At 44.7% G+C, this 20,215-nt stretch overlaps 1 protein-coding gene across 1 annotated transcript; it reads left to right on the top strand.

Moving 5' to 3' along the window:
* Window positions 1-96: 96 nt before the first annotated feature.
* UGP2 (UDP-glucose pyrophosphorylase 2) lies at window positions 97-19,413 on the top strand. Its single transcript, XM_057380590.1, has 10 exons — window positions 97-343; window positions 5,974-6,101; window positions 6,682-6,789; window positions 13,426-13,611; window positions 14,999-15,132; window positions 15,757-16,054; window positions 17,016-17,213; window positions 17,362-17,604; window positions 17,957-18,061; window positions 18,951-19,413. Exons 1-10 carry the CDS (start codon window positions 325-327, stop codon window positions 19,056-19,058), a joined length of 1,527 nt encoding a protein of 508 aa, XP_057236573.1. The 5' UTR covers window positions 97-324; the 3' UTR covers window positions 19,059-19,413.
* Window positions 19,414-20,215: the final 802 nt, after the last annotated feature.

The following is a 20,215-nucleotide window of genomic DNA, read 5'->3' as shown; positions in this document are numbered from 1 at the left end:
GGGCGGCCCGGCCCGGCGGGGAGGGGAGGGGAGGGTCGGGGGTGGCGAAACCCGGGGCGCGGCGGGTCCGCCTCTTCCATTGATGAAATTTAAATTGCTCGGGGTTCGCCGCCCGCCCGCCGGCCCGGGAGGGACTGCTCGGCGGAGGGGCAGCGCGGCGGGCGGGCGGGAGCTCCCAGCGAGGCCGGGGTCGCCGCCTCTCCCGCCGCAGCCTCCGCAGGGGTGGCAGCCGCGCTCCGGCCCTTCGCTGCCCGCCGCGGGGCGGAACCCCCCGAGCGGGGACTCTCTGTTTTCACCCAAGTGTTTATTTATTAAACAGCGAAAATGTCGGCTCTCGTGCAAGGTAAGCTGACGCGCTTTGTTTTTCTCGGCTCCTCCGCCGCGCGTACGCGGGGCTGCGCTGTGTTTTGGGTCCGCGCTCCCGCCGGCTCGGGGGGCAGCGATGTGCCCGGGTTCCCCGGAGCTCCGGCCGTCATCCGGTGGCGGGGCCGGCCCCGCTCGGTTCGGTTCGGTTCGGGTGTGTCCGGCCCGGCCCGGCTCGGTTCGGTTCGGCTGTGCCTTGCCCGGCTCAATTCGGTTCGGTTCGGTTCCGCTCCACGGGCGGGATCGGGCGGTGGAGCTGCGCCCGGGGCTGTGCACGGCCAGGGGCTGGGGGATCCTGCGGGACCAATTTCCCCTCTCCGCTGAGCCGTCTGATAAAGTTCCGGGAAGATAAATGCCGAGCTCGAATGTCTCTGCTTTTTTTTGCTTTTTTTTTTCTTTTTTCCTCTTTCATTTTTCTCTTCTTATTTTTTTTTAATTTTTTTTTAATGCTTAAATGTATTTTGGCGTTTTCCCGTTAGGCTCCGGCGCTCTCCTTTACTCTCCTCATTTTTTTTTTATTCTTAAATGTATTTTGGCGTTTTCCCGTTAGGCTCCGGCGCTCTCCTTTACTCTCCTCATGTATGAGCGTTTGTGTGTACGTGGTCTGAGTTTCGTATTCCTGGTGAAACGGGGATCCAGCCCACAAGAGGTCATTTTGGGAGGAAAAATTACTTTGGTGCATTGCCGTTGCAGTTTTCTTTCCCTGTTTTCCGATTATCCTCATGGTGCGGGTGTGCTTTTTGTAATGAAATACGTGCCTATAGGGTTCCTTMATATAAATCCACGCAGGCCTGTCAACAAATGTAATGCTGCCTGCAGAGGGAACACGAGCAGGTCGTTTGCTGTACAAACTTGGGTGTTGCAGGCAAGCGAGGGCCTTGGCAGGCTTTGGGAAATCACTGTCCCTCACAGAGTGGATATCCAGGACTGGACAATGCTCTGTAAAGGCATCACCTGTCTACAAATGTCCTGTGACACCTGGGCAGAAAGCAGGCAGCAGCAGGATGAAAGTGTTCCAGCACATTGCTCAAACAGCCACTCTGAAAGTTCTCAAGATAAGCCCTTGTGAAGTTTTTTTTTTTAGGAAAATACATTGCTAATTGTTTTTTTTAAATGGAATTGGCTTGTTTCAGACAACTGCTGAAGGTAGCCATCTTGCAGGGAAGTGATGTTATTTCTGAAACTGAAAGCTGTAGAAACACGTGTAAAGATCATAATTGGCTTTTAAAATATTACCAGAGAAGCCTTAAAAAAAAAAAAAAAGGCATCCACTGTTTCAATACTTTTTTTGTCAGGCCAATAGTACTAAGACATATTGTCATGTCAAGTGATATTTTTAGCATGAGGATGTGCTACACTGAGAAATACTGACTGTAACACCTAAACTCTTGTGTGTGCAGCTGGCAAGAACAGCTTCCTAAGCTGAAAATTTCTGAGTTAGCTCGGGCTAATGTGCTCATCCGTCAGGAAGAGTCAGAGCATAAAGGTTTCACTTCACGTATGCTTCAGCCCATCCTGTGTTGGCAAATTTTGCTYCTAGTAGTAGGAAAATGTTTGTAGAGGCTGAGTGGGTATGTTCGGTTCTGAAAACCCAAGTAGTATTCGTTAGCATTGCGCCTTGTMGTGTGGGTATTTAAAGAGACTTTTGTCCCTGCCAGAGATAAAAATTGCCTTGAACTTTAAGCGGAATTGTTGGAAGTCAAGGCATTCAATCTGTGCCCTGAGCRCAGGGTTCAAGGGTAGAGCATTTAAAGTTTAGCTCTGTGTTGTAACTCACTGGCCACCCTTCTTGGTTTTCATGCATTAGTCTGGCTCCAGGGAGACCGAGTGTTTCTGCTGTAGTTCTGTCTGTTTACTTACTTGGTTTGCAAAAGYAATCACGATTCATAACCCTCAGCCCAAGAGATTCTCTACTTGTTCATGAGAGAACTTCTGGATTGACTCGTCCCACGACTCCCTCCTGTGCTGGCTCCTTGTACTCTGAATACCAAGGCAATGAAGTTCTCTTCTGATTGGATTAATGAACAAAATTAATCAATCTGAACGTTTTCTCTGCTTTTGGTGTAGAGTAAGAGGAAGGACAGGTCACCACWCTTCTGTTCTTGTGCAGTTTTCCTGATGACATCTGCCCCCTGTTTTGTTTCTGGCAGTGTACAAAATTCTCCTTTCTGTTAGCTTGCTCTGATATATCATGTTTTGCTTTTTCATATGTCAATTATAAAATTAGGCATCATAAACCTGCCAATACTCTTCCATGTGCTGTAGCTCATGCTGTGAGGGCAGGGGCCAGGTTAGCAGTCAGAGCAGAGCACAAAAGCCTGCTAGAAATAACAGTGGGGGCAGGAGGGTTGGAGTGAAATTCTCCACGCCTCAAACACCACCATGAACTTGACTGGAGTGTTGTCCTGTCTCTGCTGCTTGGGGGAGCACTTTCTACCAAAGACATTAAAGTAAGATATCCCCTGTGGTCATTTTTGCACGCGTGTTCTCTGAAGTCTCAGCTATTTAGTCACACTCTTCTGGTCTGTGCTCATTTCCTGTGTGGGCAGGTCCCCCAAGAGWCTTCCACCACCTTATCCCACCCTTTTCTTACGTCTGATGAGCATTCAAGAACATTGGTTTCATAAAAGTGGGCTTAGGCTGAAATCTGAGGCATTGGTTGCGAAATATCWTGGAGGAGGCATTTCTTTTGAAACATAATTTGGGATTTTATGGCCACGTGTATCCTTGGAAATCTTTTCCTGCAGTTATCCAGCACCCYTGCCTCCCATCCAATTTTTGGAGACGCAGTAACTACTTCTCATTATGGCCTTAGGAAATTTTAGTTGCCTGTAGGAAAGAACCTCTTTCAGACATGCAGTTGCACCGGCCTTTCCACTTCCTTGTTGCTGCCGGGGTGAAAAGGGAAATCAGTCTTGAATTCAGCTGTGGTTTGTGTCAAAGGACTGCAGTTGTGCCAGCCACAGGCTGGGGTGCAGGTGTACCCCAAAATCTCCCAGGGGCAGCAGGAACAGCCAGTGCAGAGTTTGCTCAATTATGCACCGATACTGCTGTCCTGGTCGTGTTTTGGGGGGCTTTCAGCCYGAGTCCTGGTGGTCATCTCTCAAGAGAAATTCTCAGAGCCTCTGCCTYGCAGTGGCATGTTCAGAGCAGAAAAGCTTTTCCTTGCTGTTTCTCTCAGCTCCTGGTTACAGTATTCACATCCTTACCTCTGCAGAATTGATACTTTTCTTGCACCAGGCAAGCWCGTGATTTTATGGACTCCAGCCGTGTTCTTCCTCTCTCCACCCCCAAAATGATAACAACGCCTTCCCCAAGCAACCAGGTCCTGACACACTGAGCTGGATGAGGCCAGGGGTTTGCAGCAGTTGTTAAATGTTAAATATAAAGCTTAAAAATGCCCCGTTACCGATGAAGGGTGCACTGCTGGCAGCTTTGGCAGGCTGGGTTTTGGTGTGAGCTGTCCCATCCAGCTGCTGCTCTGCGTGCCTGATGCCTGGTGTTGGGAAAAGCAACAGGTCTGCTTTGCTTTCCTGCAGAGAGAAAATAAAATCAAAGGTTGGTGATCAAACAGAGCTTGGTGTTCAAACGTGTTTAGTGTTTGCTCATTCGGTTTGTGGAGAAATCACAGGAAAGAAAAGATCCCTAAACTGGGTTTTGTCATGCATTTACTTTCATGATGGCTTGTTATCTGGATTTGTTTGTGGTGTTCCTTAGTCCCTCGGTGCTTTTACCTGGCAGATACAATTCTTTTGGCTAACATGAGCAGAGCAAGCTTTTTCCACTTAGATGGCAGCCAGGGGAGCTGGCTCTGCCTCTCTCAGCCCCAGTGTGTTCTGAAGGTCTCTGCTGACACTCGGGCTTTGCAGAGCTCCTCAGGAGATGTGTTACATCACGCTGGGAGGTTCAGATGTCCTGCAGGCCGGTTGCTGCTGAGAAATGGCCACTGTTGTTGCTGTGGCAGAAATGCTGGATTATAACATGTTGCAGGGGGGATTAGAAACATGTGAAGGCGTCTCCTGGCAGTTGTTCCCATATGCATCACCCCAAAGGGCGGGCATGACAGCAGTGCTTGGAGCAGTTCAATATTAGGCATGAGGTTGGTACAGACCTCCTTGTTTTTCTGTAGGAAAAAGTGCTTCCTGGTGGAGAGCCATCGGTGTTTTCACATATTTGACCCGGAAAGATACGCCTAACAGGCTTTCAACTCTTACCTGCTTTTACTACTAAAYGAAGCATTTGATTAAAAAAAGGACCTATTGTTCAGTGTACTGTTCATCTTGAGCTGGCGTTTTCCCGTGTTGCACCACACATGCTATGTGCACTGCAGCACTTGTCTGTCTTTTTTTTTTTTTTTTTTTTTTTTTTTTTTTTTTTTTTTATTTTTTCTTTCGATACCTACACTCCTTTCTTTCTTTTTTTTTTTTTTTTTTTTTTCTCTCCCTCCCCTACCTGCAAAACAGTGCAGTCAGGAAAATGGCTTCTGTGGGCTTCAAAGCAAGGATTAGATACTGTCACTGAGGCTGAGGCTGTGGAATACTTTGCTTAGAAAAAGAAAATAAAATCAAAATTGTATTAAAATGAACCATCTTTGGCTTTCTTAGACTTTCTCAATAGAAGAGCCTTTTAATGCATGTTGTCAATAAGTAGACTTTAAATGCAGGTTCCTCTTCTAACAATGTTTTCTGTCAGTGTCGCTCTGTTCACTTGTAAAGTTCCCTCCTGTCCCTTTTTTGCGCTACTATTCAGGGTGTTTCTAAAATCCAGCTATATTTGGCAATTCATCACTCTCTGTGTTACAGGGAAATGATCACTCAAGGGATTTGGCAGAAATTAAATTAACTGAGGCCTTTAGAGAACATACTCAGAATGTCTTTTGAGAATACACTCGCTTCCAGTGCTCTCTGTTGGAAAATARAGTCAAGTTCTCTCCCGGTCCTTTCTGCAGGGTGGACTTTACAGAACATTTGTGTRTTTACTCTCTTTCACGTTCGTGGAGTTTATCACTTTCCAAAACAAAACAAATGCTGAAGTGATAGACAGCCCAATTTTCTAGGTTGCTTAGTGACTGACATGCACGCTGTAGCGCGAAAATACACACGATGAAGTAAGGGAATATTTACTGGAACAAACAGAAGATCCTGTGAAAGTGCACTGTATAAATAATTAAAGCATATGTTTTTATTTGCTTGTGGAACAGAAGGATACCTTCAATCACAGTGTTCTACATAACTTTTCACCGAGAAAATGCTTTTTCACACTTYTAGTTGCTAAAGTGTGTCGATGCAGTAGGATATGACTTCCCTAGCAAAAAAAAAATGCACTGCTGCAGATTTTTGGATACTTCTTGAGATGAACCATTGGTCCTTTGGGGTTCTTTTGGGTTTTGAAAAAAAGGTTGTTATTCTTTGGGCCAAGTTTAAGCCCTGTTCCCCAAGTAACTAGGAACAAAAACTTTAGATTCTTTGCATGCTAGCAGAGTGATAAAACAAGACTAGATTTAGGAGTTTATCAGAAATTTTTAAAGAAAATTGAAGGCTATTTGTAGTCTAAATAAGTTAGGTTYTTTTTTTCTTCTTCTTSTAATCCCTTTTTAAATTTCTGTTCAAGATTTCAGCAAAGCAATGTCTCAAGCTGGCTCCTCACAGTTTCAGGAAGTCATTCGGCAAGAGCTGGAGTATTCAATGAAAGTAGAACTTGATAAGATACTCGCAACTGCACATTCAAATGAGATAGAGGTAAGGAGCACGGGGTGGGTGCAACTCAGAGCTTGAGAAATGGGATGCAGGACACTGAGGCAAATCTTAGACAAGGAGATAAATCACAGATTTCCAGGTTTTTATTTATGCCCTTATTTTATGTCCAAATGTGCTCTGATCCTGTATGGAAGAATAGCCTGGATACAATGTCAGTAGGAGACTTTCAGTTCGCTCTRGACTGGGTGACAGAGTTATTAAGTGTTTAATCATCTTTAGTTATTAAAGGTTCTGTGTAATCTTCAATGGATTACAGAACAGAAGGGTGAAGCTGTTAATCTTAAATATTGGGCCAGACTGCAATGGTTATGATTTTTACTAAAGACTTGTTGTGTAGGTATCCAAGTTGGTTTTGTACTCTTAAGTTTTARTGAAAATGAGCTTTTGGTAACTTCTGGAATTTGACTTGAAGTCTAAATTTGACTGAAGTTTAGCACGTCTACTTCAGTGTTAATGAAGTTACTCTCATGAATAGATTGTACAKCAGTTTGTAGAAATGCTTCTGTGATTGAGTAGGTGTGCATTAATTACCAGCATTAACTAGTGCATTTCTTCTTTGTAGCACACTAAAAAGGACCTGGAAGGATTCAAGAAGCTATTTCATAGATTCCTACAAGAAAAGGGACCATCTGTGGACTGGGGGAAGATTCAGAGACCTCCAGAAGATTCTGTAAGTTGTGACAAAGTGACAGTTTGTAAGGAACTGATAATTCTAAAATGGATAATTGTTACTTAAGGCAAATGATGTATTCACCCATGGAATGGATCTGTCTGCCAYGCTTCTGTAAAACCATGTAGGACAACACTTCGGGTTCTAGCTGAAAAATAATTATTTGTTGGCATATGTTGTGTGTGTTCCTGAACATCAGGTTCTGCYTGCCATATGTGTCAAGTTCTTTRGGGTTATTTTGTTWGCTCTTCTYWGAGCAGGRCAACAAAATGGGACAGATGCCACCTCACCATTTATTACCTTCTCTGGAGTAAACCTGGGTTAGAGGGGAAGTAGGGAGGAGCCTTGTTGTTTCCCTCCTGCCCGTAGAAGGTTTCATGGCTCAGACGAGACAGTTTCCAGCGATCCTTTCTGTTTAATAATTTGAAAGGGACATATGGCAAGTGGGCTGGGTAATAGAGCTCATTTAGCAACTTCTGTAACCTGCAGCAGCTCGGCAAAAGCGAGGCATCTGAAACAAGGAGTTGACTGTGGTKGGTTTTGGAGCCTGATTTTCTAATGTTGTCTGTGTTGTTGTAACTCATAACCAGTAATTTGAGCTGCTGCTGGAAAAGCACTATATATTTTTTCAGTGCTATTTAGTACTGAAAGAAACACTTCCTATTAAACCTAACCTCATTTTATTGATTCATCAGTGGCCTTAGGCTGTCCTTTGACTCTTGTGTAACTAACGGTGCAGTTGTGCTACAAATTCTTGCTTTTCCCAGCACAGTGATCTTGGCATATTGCAGGAGCTCTGTGTGCTCCCAGGCCTGTGGTTTTTCTGAGGCTCTCTGTGTGCCTCAATCGAGGCTCTGTTTCCTATGAAAGGCAGGCTGTCCAGTTACTTCCAGAACAGATGCAGGGCTGCTCTATAAAGCAGTTGAAGAATGATGCTGTTTTAGAGCAAGTCTAGGGTTTTTCCAAGGTTGAGTGTTTTTCTTTTAACTTCAAAAACATGTGATGTCTCTCTTTTCTGTCCTGTAACACTGAATGGAGTGTTGCTTTGGGGAGGGAAGTCTGCCCTCAATGAAGAGGCCCGGGGTGAGAAATTGGAGTTCTAGATAAGATGACTTTCAAGGAAGGCTGAGAAAAGGGGATTTTTTTTTTTTTTCAGTGTAGAGAGGCTGAGACTCTGGGGGGAGYGATAGGTCTTTTAAATATGTGAGAAGGTAGTTAGGACAATCAAAGGAATAAACTGTTCCGTGTGCCAAGAGAAGGCCTGGGATTAAATTACTGAAATTTGATGCCAGTGAATGGCTGCTTTGTGGAGAGGAAGAGCAGTTGTCTATTTTTCAAGTTTTGCACACCTTCAGTGGAAAAACTTTCCAAGTTCTGTGAGGGCCTGAAAGTAACCGGGTAGGACATCTGGAGCAGATGTCAAACTGGAGYTTATGGCAAAGCTCTGGAATAGACTGGGGGTGTATTCCCAGGGGTGGGATATTCCCAGGCAGGGCAAGCTGCTAAAAAAAGAGCCAAGAGGAAGGTCTGACTTAAGGCTGAATGGAGAAGGGCAGGATTAGAAGGAATATTTTTCCTTTTCTTTGTTGCCTGTACTGCTCATTCTCCAGTGTGTCCCTGTGCTTTGTAGCAACTTTTGATGAGAGAGAGAAAGGTAAGAATTCTGCAAAATCAGGTCACTTCTGGTCTGGTGAGGTGCATGCATGATCTGAAATTAAATTTTGCTACCTAGCATGAACTCTAAATCAAGTAATCATGCATGAGGAATGCCACGTAAGAGAGCTAGGGCAAAAGATCTGCAAACAAACTTCCTTCAATGCCTTCTTCACTCCACAGTGAATATCCCTTTCTTTAGGGTCATGCTTGGGCTTCTTGATCTGACAGGAGGTGGGTTTGGGTRCTTAATAAAAACTGAGAGCAAAGTTAAATTTCTTGATTATTTTATTCTTTTCCCCTTTTTTTTGCTGACCATAAGAGTTCCATTTCCCTACCCTGCTGATTCACCCCCTCCTTTTTAATACATCAGTCATGTTGGGGACATACTGTGGAAAAAATGAAAAGGGTTTCACCTAAGACACATTTCAAGGGACCTTCTCCCAGATTATTCTTTGCTGAGGGATATGACTTGTGGAATTATTAGGTAAAAACTGGTTCCCTAAAGACCAGAATTTTAGAATTACTGGTCTAGCGAGTATAAGTAAGAAGAGCATGAGCTTTTAGAAGGGGTGAAGTGGCTCAACTTTTGAAGGGCTGAGTTCTTTGGGACAGGTGTCCATCTGTGGACATATTTGTATTTTGAGTGCTTCTGTTCAGTTCCATTTGAGTTTCCTTTCCCTAGCTGTGCAACCTCACAGCATATTCTCCTCCTGCTCTTGTTAGAACAGCACAGAGGTTGGTGTGCATGGAAGACTTGTTTGCTGGTAATCTTGCAAGTGATTTATAATTGCCTGTAGGGATGACCTTGTTTTATGAGGTGGTGGGATGCTTGGCTGCTTGGAGAATCTCACACTGCAAAGAGCATGGCCTGGAAAGCACCAAACTCTCTGCACTGTGAATTTATTTGCCTGTGATTGTTTTGGAGAATTGCTCTGCTGCTGGGAATTCTGGCAGGTATAAACTTCAGCTGATCCCTAGTAGAGCAAAAAGCACACATTGAGGTATCTGTGTGCCTGTGTGTGTATACATCTGTAAACAGAGGCACCTAAAAATATGCCAGAATGTGGGTTTGTTGCTTTCTTACTTATTTAGCAGCTTAAAAAAGTTCATGAATAGCTTAGTGGATTTATAGGCTTTGTCTTTTAGGTGGGGAAAATGTTTCAGGCTTTTGCCCATTGCCAAGGGCCTGTGCTATGCAGAAGCAGAATTTCTGATCAGACTTCTGTACGTTATATAGTGTGTTACCTGTTGTATTTGTTCTCYGAATGTAGCTTCTGCTTTTTCCTGAAGAGAAGTAAAGGCTCCTGTCAATGAATTGAAACAGAAATTATTGCTTTGTAGTATTCCTCTGTTTTCCTCTGCAATGGGAGATTTCATCCCCGACCTCCATGTTTTCAGTGTAACAARTTATACTGATGGCAGTAAGAGAAGACTGAACCCATTTCACACTATATTGGTAAACCTCTGACTTGTTTTTTCCTTCCAGATGCTTTGCTTTSATATGTCCAAAGGCTTACAGTGCTAGCTGGCATAGTTAGGACCCATTACTGTTACAGTCTCCAGAGAAGAAAGTACACTGAGAGTGCCAGTTAACAGGGAGAGGAGGTAAAGAATGTGGACATGGCAAGTGTAACTTAATCCCCTCGATGTAGATTGCAGCCATCTGTTTGTTTGAATTGGAAGCAATAGCAAAGTCCTGCTGGGAGGCCTCTGAGAGAACTGCAGTGATCGAGTTAACCTCAGAACAGCAATGCCAAACCTCATCTGGGATGTAAAGAGAGCATCCAAAGCAATGTGAGTGTGAAAGGAGCTTCTCTGTTAGAGCCTTTGTTTTTTTCCTTCCCCAGTGGTTGGATTCTTGTCTGCAGCTCAGGTTGTCATCTCAGTGAACTAAATCATGGAGGAAAATAATGAGTGTTATGCCCTTAGCCCAAAGCAAAACATCTTCCTAATCTTCAACTYTGGGAACAGGTTTTAAGGGTTCATAGAATCATGGAATGGTTTGGAAGGGACCTTAAAAATCATCTRCAATGGRCAGRGACACCTTCAACTAGATTGCTCCAAGCCCTGTCTAAGCTGSTGTTGACCAGCTGACCTCCAGGTCAGCCACAGCTTCCTGTTCCTCTGCTTCACARCTCTCAAAGTAAAGAACTTGGTTCTAAGATCTGATGTAAATCTCTCCTCTTGTAGTTTGAAACTGTTCCTACCTCTCTCAGCCTGTTTAAGAAGTCTCTCTTCCTCTGAAAGTCCCCTCTGGGTGCTGCAAGGCTGCTGTAAGGTCTCCCCAAAGTCTCCTCCAGGTGGGCTCTCACAAGGGCAGAGACCCCTTCATTTGGTGCTGAGTAAATCTTCCCTGGAACTGTGAGTACACATGAACTAACAGGGGTGTCCTCCTTTCCGGTCTGCCCACRGTGACAGCCCCGATGCTCATTTTTTGTCTGTGACAAACCCTCCCTGCAGTAGGAGTAGGCTTCTGGAATCTGTTAGTCAAACTCCCCATGTTGCCTCATCCAGCCTGTTCTGAGAAATCATTTCTGAGACATTGGCTGCAAAACAAAAGAAGCTGCGTGTGTCATCCTAGAACGGTCCCAAACCTCGGCTGCCAGACGTGTCTCGAGTCACACTGAGCCATCATCTGTAAGACATGTCACTCCTGCCCCTGCTTTTTCCTGGAGAATTCCCCCATCACTGTTCCAAATAGAGCAAGAATTGATTTTTATTGCTGTGGAGCCTTTGTAAGTTGTGTGTAAGCTTGTAGCTGATGAGGTGGTTCTGCATATCGGTGCCTGCACAAGGCTGGAGCTGTTGGATTGATAGCACAGCAGTCCTGGTGCTGCAGCATTCCTGCTGGGACTTGACTTCTTGACATGTGTTATTCTCTGAATTAAAGACCCTTCAAGATCCAGGGCTTCATTGCCAAGTTGACGTTTCCAATGTCTGTGCCAGAAGAAACTGAAATGTTTAGTGAGGCTGAGTCATAAATTTTGTGTAACTGATGCAGCTTCCAGTGAACTGAGTCCTTGAAGGAGCTGTTACCTTCTTGAGGACTTTGAGCTTTCTGAATAAGCTGGTGTCAGGCATGATAGTGAGAGCATCAAAAGGTAGTTGGCACTTTWGCAAATCAAATGATTTTTGAGGCAGTCTGGCCCTGAAGTGAGTGTCAGACTTTCTGCTTTTTGTGAGTGATGCAAGAAGAACATAGTGAGACTTGAAAGTTGAGATAATTTTTTTGGATGTTCAGACAGCGTCGGRACATCATGGATGTGACTCACATCCCACCCAGCTGAGGCTCAAGGCAAAATATTTTCAATCCATTGGCAGGGTGATGTGGGRTGTCACTGACCTTGGGGTGGATGTGGAACATAAATCTGAGTGTAAATCTCTGTGGGTCCTGCTGGTAGCAAAAYGTTCACTGAGCTTCCTGATGTACCTCCAACACAGTAAACCCAGGATTTATCATCTCATTAATGGGAAGGGCAGTTCTTTTCCAGGCTGTTTGAGCCTGAGCACAATCCCTGTTGTTGACAAAGCAAAGCAAGATTCTGCTTTTTGTGCTCCTCTGTTCCTGAGAAGTTCTTGGAAGTTTGTGAGGAAGYTCCTGCCTGTGCCCTGGGTGAATGGCAATGATGGTGGTACTGCTTTCTGTCCAAGCCATGGGACCTCCAAGTGGAGCCATCTTATCTTTAAATACATCCTATAAGCTTTGCAGATCCCACAGGGCAGAATTTCCCTAATGGGAGGGATCTGCCCTAATCCAGGAATGCTGGGATTGCACAAGCTCCCTCTCTACCCCCGCACATCCCAGGAAGAAATCCGATTCTTGCTCCAGTGCAATGTGCATTTCCATTGAACCCCAGCCCTTGCCCAAAGCAAACACAGTTCTGAAAACTGCTCTGTGTGTATTTGTTTTTGGAAACCAGCTGTGGATCTTGCACACCCCTTATCAGAATTAATTTTTTTTTTTTTTACTTTTTTAGAATACTACAGCACTGAAACACCAGGGTTTTTCTTCAAAAGAACATCTCTAGAAGGGCCAGCTAAAGGATAATTGTATTGATTCTGCTCTAACAGTTTTGGCATGGTTCTTCCTGTGGCATTGCTACCATTATTTCTTTGACTTAGGTGCTCTGAATTAGGGGACAGCAGTGCCTAAAGTGAGGCACGCTGGCATTACAAGTTTGATTTTGCTGTCCATCAGTGGCCCCAAATGCAGCCCAGACTCTGTTGTGAAATAGCTGTCAGTGAGGCAGAAGACTTTCTGTGAGGTTTATTGTGAGCTGGATRAACACATCCTGAAAACACCAGAATAAGAACTGGGAGCTTTCTTCCACTGTATCATGTTGTCAGGAGAAATGAATTGTATCAGGCTGGAATAAGAATGGGTTCAGACTGAGTTAAAGAACCAGCCTTTTGCCAAGAATGTTGCCTTTGACAACCTCAGGAAAAAAAAAAAAAGGAAAAAAATCTGTGAATTAAGCCACTCAGGGAAGGGAAGTCAAATGCCTTGCATTTAAAACCTGGTTCATAACTTATGGCCTGACTGAAGGGGGAGAGGGGCCATCTTCTGGGGCCGTGAGTTGGATATTTCCCAAGGAAACCCCTTCCCCTTCTGCAGGGCTGTGGAAGTGGCACAACTGGCCTGGCTGCTTCCTCACCCATCCTTGCCCTGAGCCAGCTCTCTGAACCTGGGAGAGCAGACAGAGGCATCTTCTCATCTGAATGAAGCTGATGGTGACTGGTGTCACAAAGTCCAAAAACCCCTCGAGAAAAGAGGTTATTGTAGCAACAAATCAGGTTATTTGTGTCGTAACAAATCAATTATTGTAGACTCATTTTGCAGATGTTCTTTAGTGTCATGAAGCATATGAATAAATGTGAGTTCTAAGTTTTGAAGGTTTTTAGGAGAAAACCATTTCTTTTCAAATATCTGACTGCTGGTTTTTTTTTGTTGTTGTTTGTTTGTTTGGTTTGTTTTCCCAGATCCAGCCCTATGAGAAGATCAAGGCCAGAGGCCTGCCTGATAACATTGCTTCTGTCCTGAACAAGCTGGTGGTTGTGAAGCTCAATGGTGGCYTGGGGACAAGCATGGGCTGCAAAGGCCCCAAGAGCCTGATCGGGGTGCGGAACGAGAACACCTTCCTGGACCTGACAGTTCAGCAGATTGAGGTAACCTTTATGAACTTTCCTGACACTCTGAGCTGCTCCTGCACGACTGSTGAAGAGGGAAGAGCAGAGGGACACAAGCTGTGCTCACACAYAGAGAGAATTCCTTTGGGAGGAGCAGACATGGAGCAGTCAGGGATTGAACTCTGCTTCCCCCACGTGTGATGCAGCCTGGGCAGGGGGATTGTGTCCAGGAACACGAGCAGTCACACTGCACAGCTTGTCTGGCCTGCCTAACTCCTGGGCTTGTTTCCGACTCCTCCAGCTGCAAGTTTCTCTTTTCAAAAAAAGGGTTTGTTTTTTTTTTTATTTTTTTTACATGCATCAGAACAAAGCTTTTCACAGCAGCTCCGAGTTCCTTGATGAATTTAAACTCTTGTGCTGGAAGAGATTGCTGGCATTTTCCTCTGAAGAAGGAAGAGTAAAAGAAAATAACAGCTGCTGCTGTTGGGAGAGGACATTTTGGCTTATGTTTTTAATGCTGAATATTCCTCTTAGAGCAGATAATGAAGACAGTTATTAGGGTAGGAAATGGGGTGTGCCTGCTCTGTGCTTTCTGGAGTGCCAGCCATTTYTGCCTCAGTGTGATTTTGTTTGGAGTGACTCCCATGTGTGTTAGATGGTCCTGTAGCAGACTTAGGGCTGCACCAGTTGGATGTCAATTTTTCTCCCAAGGGAAGTTTCATTGTGGAAGTTTCTGACTCCACCAAAATGTAATGATCCCAAACACTGTGGCAGATGAGAGTGAGCTGATACACAAACCTTAAAACTCACTCAAGTGTCTTTTTTTTCCCCCTGCACATTCTATTTTTGGTAGGACACTGCTAATGATTTCCAGGTTTTTTGCCTTTATTGTGCACATGGGATGCTCTTGTGTATTTCAGCTCCATTCTATAGATTCCTAAATAATTAGCATGGTGACATTTAATTTATTATGTGTTCTTGACACAATTGTCCATCTCTCAGCCTGCCAAGAAGGCTTAGAAGTGCCTCCTGTGCAGAGACAGTGGGGAAGTGTCACCTTGACACACTGCAACAATTTAATGGAAAACAAGGCCTTTTTGTAATCAACAGCAGCTAAAACTTAAAATGATAATTTTGTGGTGTTGTGGTTTTCAGACATTAGATCTGAATGCATATTTGAAAACAAAGATTCATTAATTGAAGACACATTAATTAATGTGGGTCTTAACTTTGCAGCCAACAAGGGTTTATTTTCCTTTACATGATTTATTATCCTTTCTGTCAGCATAAGTGCATCTTTTTTTCTCTCATGCATTTATTATTTCCTAATGAATGTTTTACCTAATTTCTTTCTCCCAAAAATCTCAAGTGTCAGGAGTTAAAGCTAATAATACATTTTGAATTTATCATTTATTTCCCATCTCAGCATTTAAACAAATCCTACAACACYGATGTTCCTCTGGTTCTCATGAATTCCTTCAACACGGATGACGACACAAAGAAAATCCTGCAGAAATACAGTCACAGCCGAGTGAAGATATATACTTTTAATCAAAGCAGGTACCAAAAAACTTCTCCAYTCGGGGTATAAGATAAAGCTAGCTTGTTTCTCCATATTCCAGATGGGGTGGGTTTCAGTTTGAGGTGTTGGGGTAGCAGTGGTGTCATCTGTACCTGTGTTCAGTCTCTTTTGGGTCTCGTGGAGAGCCTGAAACATTGGGGTGTTTGGCAGAGTCAAGGAAAATRCATTAAAATTGGGGAGAGGAGGGTGTGTGAGCCCCAGTTTCTCAGGAATGTACAGACAGAGGTGTGCTGGATGCCAACCACTTGATTCCTGAGCTCACTTTTAACATTTCTGGGCTCTGCAGGGAGACAGACCATGGCCCTTTATGAAGAATAAACTCTAATCCAGGTGGCTGCTGGGTCAGAGGTGTGTTTGATATGCTCTGGACCTGCCTGCCAGAGCAAAGCTGGTTTGCAGCTCTATGGTTTTAAATCCTTGAGTAGACAGGTTGCTTTTGTAGCTTCTCAGTGACAGCTCAGAATCTGGATGGGTCTTCCCACCAGAGTAACCTGAAGATTCACCTCCAAAAGCTCAGGGAGTTGCACCTTTACTGCTGTTTTTTTTTTCTTTATTCTACTCTGACACCAGWGAGAGTTTAACAAGACCCACTGCCTTTGCAGGTATCCCAGAATTAACAAGGAAACTCTGCTGCCCATAGCCAAGGATGTCTCTTACTCAGGAGAGAACACAGAGTGCTGGTACCCTCCGGGCCACGGAGACATCTACGCCAGCTTCTACAACTCTGGGCTGCTGGACAACCTCATTGCAGAGGGGAAGGAATATATTTTTGTGTCCAATATAGATAATTTGGGTGCCACTGTGGACCTTTACATTCTTAACCACCTTATGAACCCACCCAATGGAAAACGCTGCGAATTTGTCATGGAAGTCACAAACAAAACCCGGGCGGATGTGAAGGTAAAGGGAGATGGGTGTGAATCTGAGTGTGGTGGTGGCAATCTCCAACCTCCTCTGAATCCATGGATTCAATCTTCTCAGAGCTATTTTGGGCACCATTTAACACATCAGCTCGGATCTAATTTGAGATGCACAAAATCAGCAAGTTTAGGAAGTTCTAACTGATGGAGCAGATTTGATCCGTGCTCTGGGCAGCAGCAGGCAGGGGCTGGGCTGGAATGAGTGATTTGTGCAGGATGCCACCTCTGCACCTTYTCCAAACTGTCACCTACACAGGGGGAGAAGCTCAAAGCTTGAAAACAGAGCTCTGAGGGCTGGGATGCAGCAGCTGTGTCTCACAGAAAACTGCCTGAGCCACTTCCCARTGCTGCATTGCACAAGCCTGCATGGCACAGCTGCTCATCTGCTCCTGCCCTGACCCCTGGCTTTGTACAAAATCCGGGAGTGACATTTCTCAGAGGTTTATGACAYGTGTCAAATACTTGTAGCCTGCAGTAATTTGTCCTGCAACTGTGCTCTGTCTCTGTTCTTTCCTATGTGAGAATGTGGATTTGGATTTACTCTGTTAGGGAAGCTCTGACTTAGCCCCATAAAAGCACAGAAATGCTCTAAATCTAAGTAAGAATACTTAGATTTAACTTAGCTTTTGCTCCATCATCTAACAAAGTACTGTTGAGGGTGATTTTTAACAACAACAGCACTTCAAAATATTCTGAGCAACCTTCATGAAAGGAATTAACTGTCTTGGAGTGCTGAAATATGATCGTTGGATGGTCCTGACTGTACTTTAAACATGCYCTATAATTAGTAACCTGGTAGCTGGTTACCAAAAACAAGAAATGTGTTTTCTCTGGGGTTCAGCTTTAAATGCCAACAGCCCAGTGCATCTGTCTGGRCTGAGGGGAGGATTTCTCTGGCTTCTCATGAACAGAACTTTAAACCTCTCATTTGCCCCTTGCAGGGTGGCACGCTGACGCAGTACGAGAATAAGCTGAGGCTGGTGGAGATAGCTCAGGTCCCAAAAGCACACGTGGATGAATTCAAGTCTGTGTCAAAATTCAAAATATTCAATACCAACAATTTGTGGATTGCTCTGTCTGCAATCAAAAGGCTGCAGGAGAAGAACGCCATTGACATGGAGATCATTGTTAACCCAAAGGTAATCAGCTGGCATGGGTTTAGAGGACACTGACCCAAACAAACAGGTTCTGGGTGGGTGAGCCAGGCTCAGGGGGAGGGCAGAGTTCTGACTCCAGATCTGAGCACCAGGATCTCCTCCATGTGTTCAYGTGGCTTTTCTCTTGCAGACTCTGGATGGAGGCTTGAACGTTATCCAGCTGGAGACTGCAGTTGGTGCTGCTATCAAGAGTTTTGAGAACTCTCTGGGGATAAACGTACCTCGTAGTCGTTTCCTGCCTGTGAAGACCACCTCAGATCTCTTGCTCGTGATGTCCAATTTGTACAGCCTTAACGCGGGGTCTCTGACGATGAGCGAGAAGCGCGAATTCCCAACAGTGCCTCTTGTCAAACTGGGAAGCTCCTTCACAAAGGTAAATTCTGTCACTGCACCTGGTGTTTGCCTCTTGGGACAGATACAGCTCATAGCAACAAATGAAAAATGACATTTAAATTATCTCTCTTGCTATTTTAAAAGCTTTGAGAATATCAATATTTGCTGTGAATGTTGGGTGCTCCTGTACCCCAAAGCAGAGCTGCCCCGTGTGGAAAACCCCCCACTGTTCCTCACACTTACCTCCCAAAGAAATAACAAAGTAGCAACTTTTATATTGTATGAGATGGAGGTTCTAGGAAAGTTCCCGAAGAGGATTCAACAGGCTCCCACGCTTGTCTTAATCCACAGATGGCTTTAAAACGGTGTCTATTGTTTCCTCTTTCCAAAAGGTTCAAGATTACCTGCGGAGGTTTGAAAGTATTCCAGATATGCTGGAGCTGGATCATCTCACGGTTTCAGGTGATGTTACATTCGGGAAGAATGTTTCATTAAAGGTGAGTGTGCAGTGGGGATGCTGTTGCAATAAACGTGCTGATCTGTGCTCCCTGCAGTTGATGCTGAGGCAGTGCCTGTACCCAGTCCACAGGAGCACTTTTGGGAATTGGGGAATGGCCCGAAGGTGGCAGAGGCCATGGCTGGACAGTGACCCTTGTGATGGAGTGCCCAGGCAGAGAGGAGGTTGATTTATGAMCCTTGAAAGTGCCACAATCCTCACATCTCTGTTTTTAACATTGCTGCCACCTCTGTCCTTTGGCTCAGCTGGGCATGTTCCCTCCACCCCTCCAGGCTGGCCTTACCCCCGTTTTCAGGCTCTTTCTCATCACTTTGGGGTTCTTGATTTATTAGTGAATGGTGGAGCTGAGAAGTCAGTTTCTCTCTCAAATTCTTCCCTGGGATCTTTCCAGTCCTGGCAGCACTGCAGTTCTCTGGGCAGTTCAGCAGGTGACAGGGGTGGAAGGTGGGGCTGCATCACCTGGCACAGGCTGTGGGCTCTGAGCTGTCCCTCTGCCCACATTTGCTGTTCAGCTGGAACAGGGGCCTTCCTGGAACACACCCAGGGATGGGGGTAATGTTTTTCCACCTCAAAGCAAGCAGACGTGACAAGAGCCCTTAGAGCAATCACATCTTCAGAGAAGTTACCAGTTCTGCTTGTAGGCTGATAGAATCTAGTGTGGTAATTACAGAGGTTCCAGTAATGCTTGTTTAAARCCTTTGTTCTGGGGGAGGAGAAACCCCAAATGTCTGTGCAGAAACAATACAACTCAATGCATTCAGGCTCTGGCTGTGGTGCAGCTGACACMAGACTGCTCCCTCCAGACACCTTATTCCCTCCTTCCACCTCAACAGGTTTCTGAACAATTGTTTTCTTTTCTGTCAACCCAGGGAACAGTCATCATCATTGCAAACCACGGTGACAGAATTGACATCCCAGCTGGAGCTTTACTAGAGAACAAAATTGTATCCGGCAACCTGCGGATCCTGGACCACTGAGTCCAGGAGAGGGCACGGTCAGGGCTGGGGCTGCCGTGCCAAACCAGCCTGGTCTTGGAAGAACCTTTTAAGCATTAGAAATCTAAGTACACAGAGGGCCTATGCTTTGTCATCTTCACAGTACCCTGCAGTATTAATTTAAAATTAATTTCTCTTGCTTATCTCTAAGCAGCCACATAGCGCCATGGATGTGCGTAAGTAATGCTTCAGTCCTTAAAGAGATTCTGTAACTCAGTTAATATAACCTTGAAGTGCAATACTGTTTGTCTCGCGGGAAGATGGACAGATCTTCTTTGATAAGAAGTTMAGAGGCTCGCCTCGACCATTCAGTAGTTTTGAATTGCTTGTAACTGCAGAAATAAAGCTGTGAAGCAATACATGTGGGACAACATGGTTGGCAACTCCTGTGACGTTTTAGGAAGGCACAGTTGAAAACCAAAAGTTTCACTACTGCTAAACAGGCTCTTAAAACCCTGTATTTCATGTGCTCACAAGCTGTAGCCCTCTTCAACCCCCCCCAAACTACAAGTGGGATGTCCTATCCCAGTTGTATGTCGAGGTACTGGGGTAAGGCTGTCAATACCTCCATTTCCGTATCGTGAGAGTGGGAATCATCCGTGTTCCAAACTTGCCCAAAGAATCCAATACTTGAGAAAAATGCCTCAGTAGCCACGTGTGGTGTTTGCTTTTTCACATCCCATTTAAGACTGGATCTCCTGTTAATATCTTTATCCTTGATCTGCCCTCTTTTTTCAATAAATGGATCACGTTGACTACACCTATGTTCATATTGTCACAGCCATGTATGTTAATTTATCTTCTCTTGAGTTTCTAAATTTGTACAGGAATCGAAATCCCTGTCCCGATCACTATTGATTTCTTAATGTTTCTCTTGTATTTACATGCAGACAACTTTATTTTATAAGCTTAGTATAACACTGGTATGTATCATTAAAGAAGTTGGTCTTTAAAAACAACTGTGATTTTAGAGCTTTATTTTGACTGACAATTAATGACACGTGTTATGCTACCAGGTCAGCATGCCTGGCTCAGGGCACCACAGGCACACACACACTGCAGCAGAGACCATTCCATCAGACATGATCATCTCAGGGTTAGGCACTCGACTGGGGTCAGGTACAGAGGGGTGAGGTGAG

Source organism: Malurus melanocephalus, unplaced genomic scaffold (assembly GCF_030028575.1).
Source record: "Malurus melanocephalus ecotype Western Australia unplaced genomic scaffold, MMel_1.1 scaffold_462, whole genome shotgun sequence".
Lineage (NCBI taxonomy): Eukaryota > Metazoa > Chordata > Aves > Passeriformes > Maluridae > Malurus > Malurus melanocephalus.
This window is presented reverse-complemented; position numbering and strand designations above follow the sequence as displayed.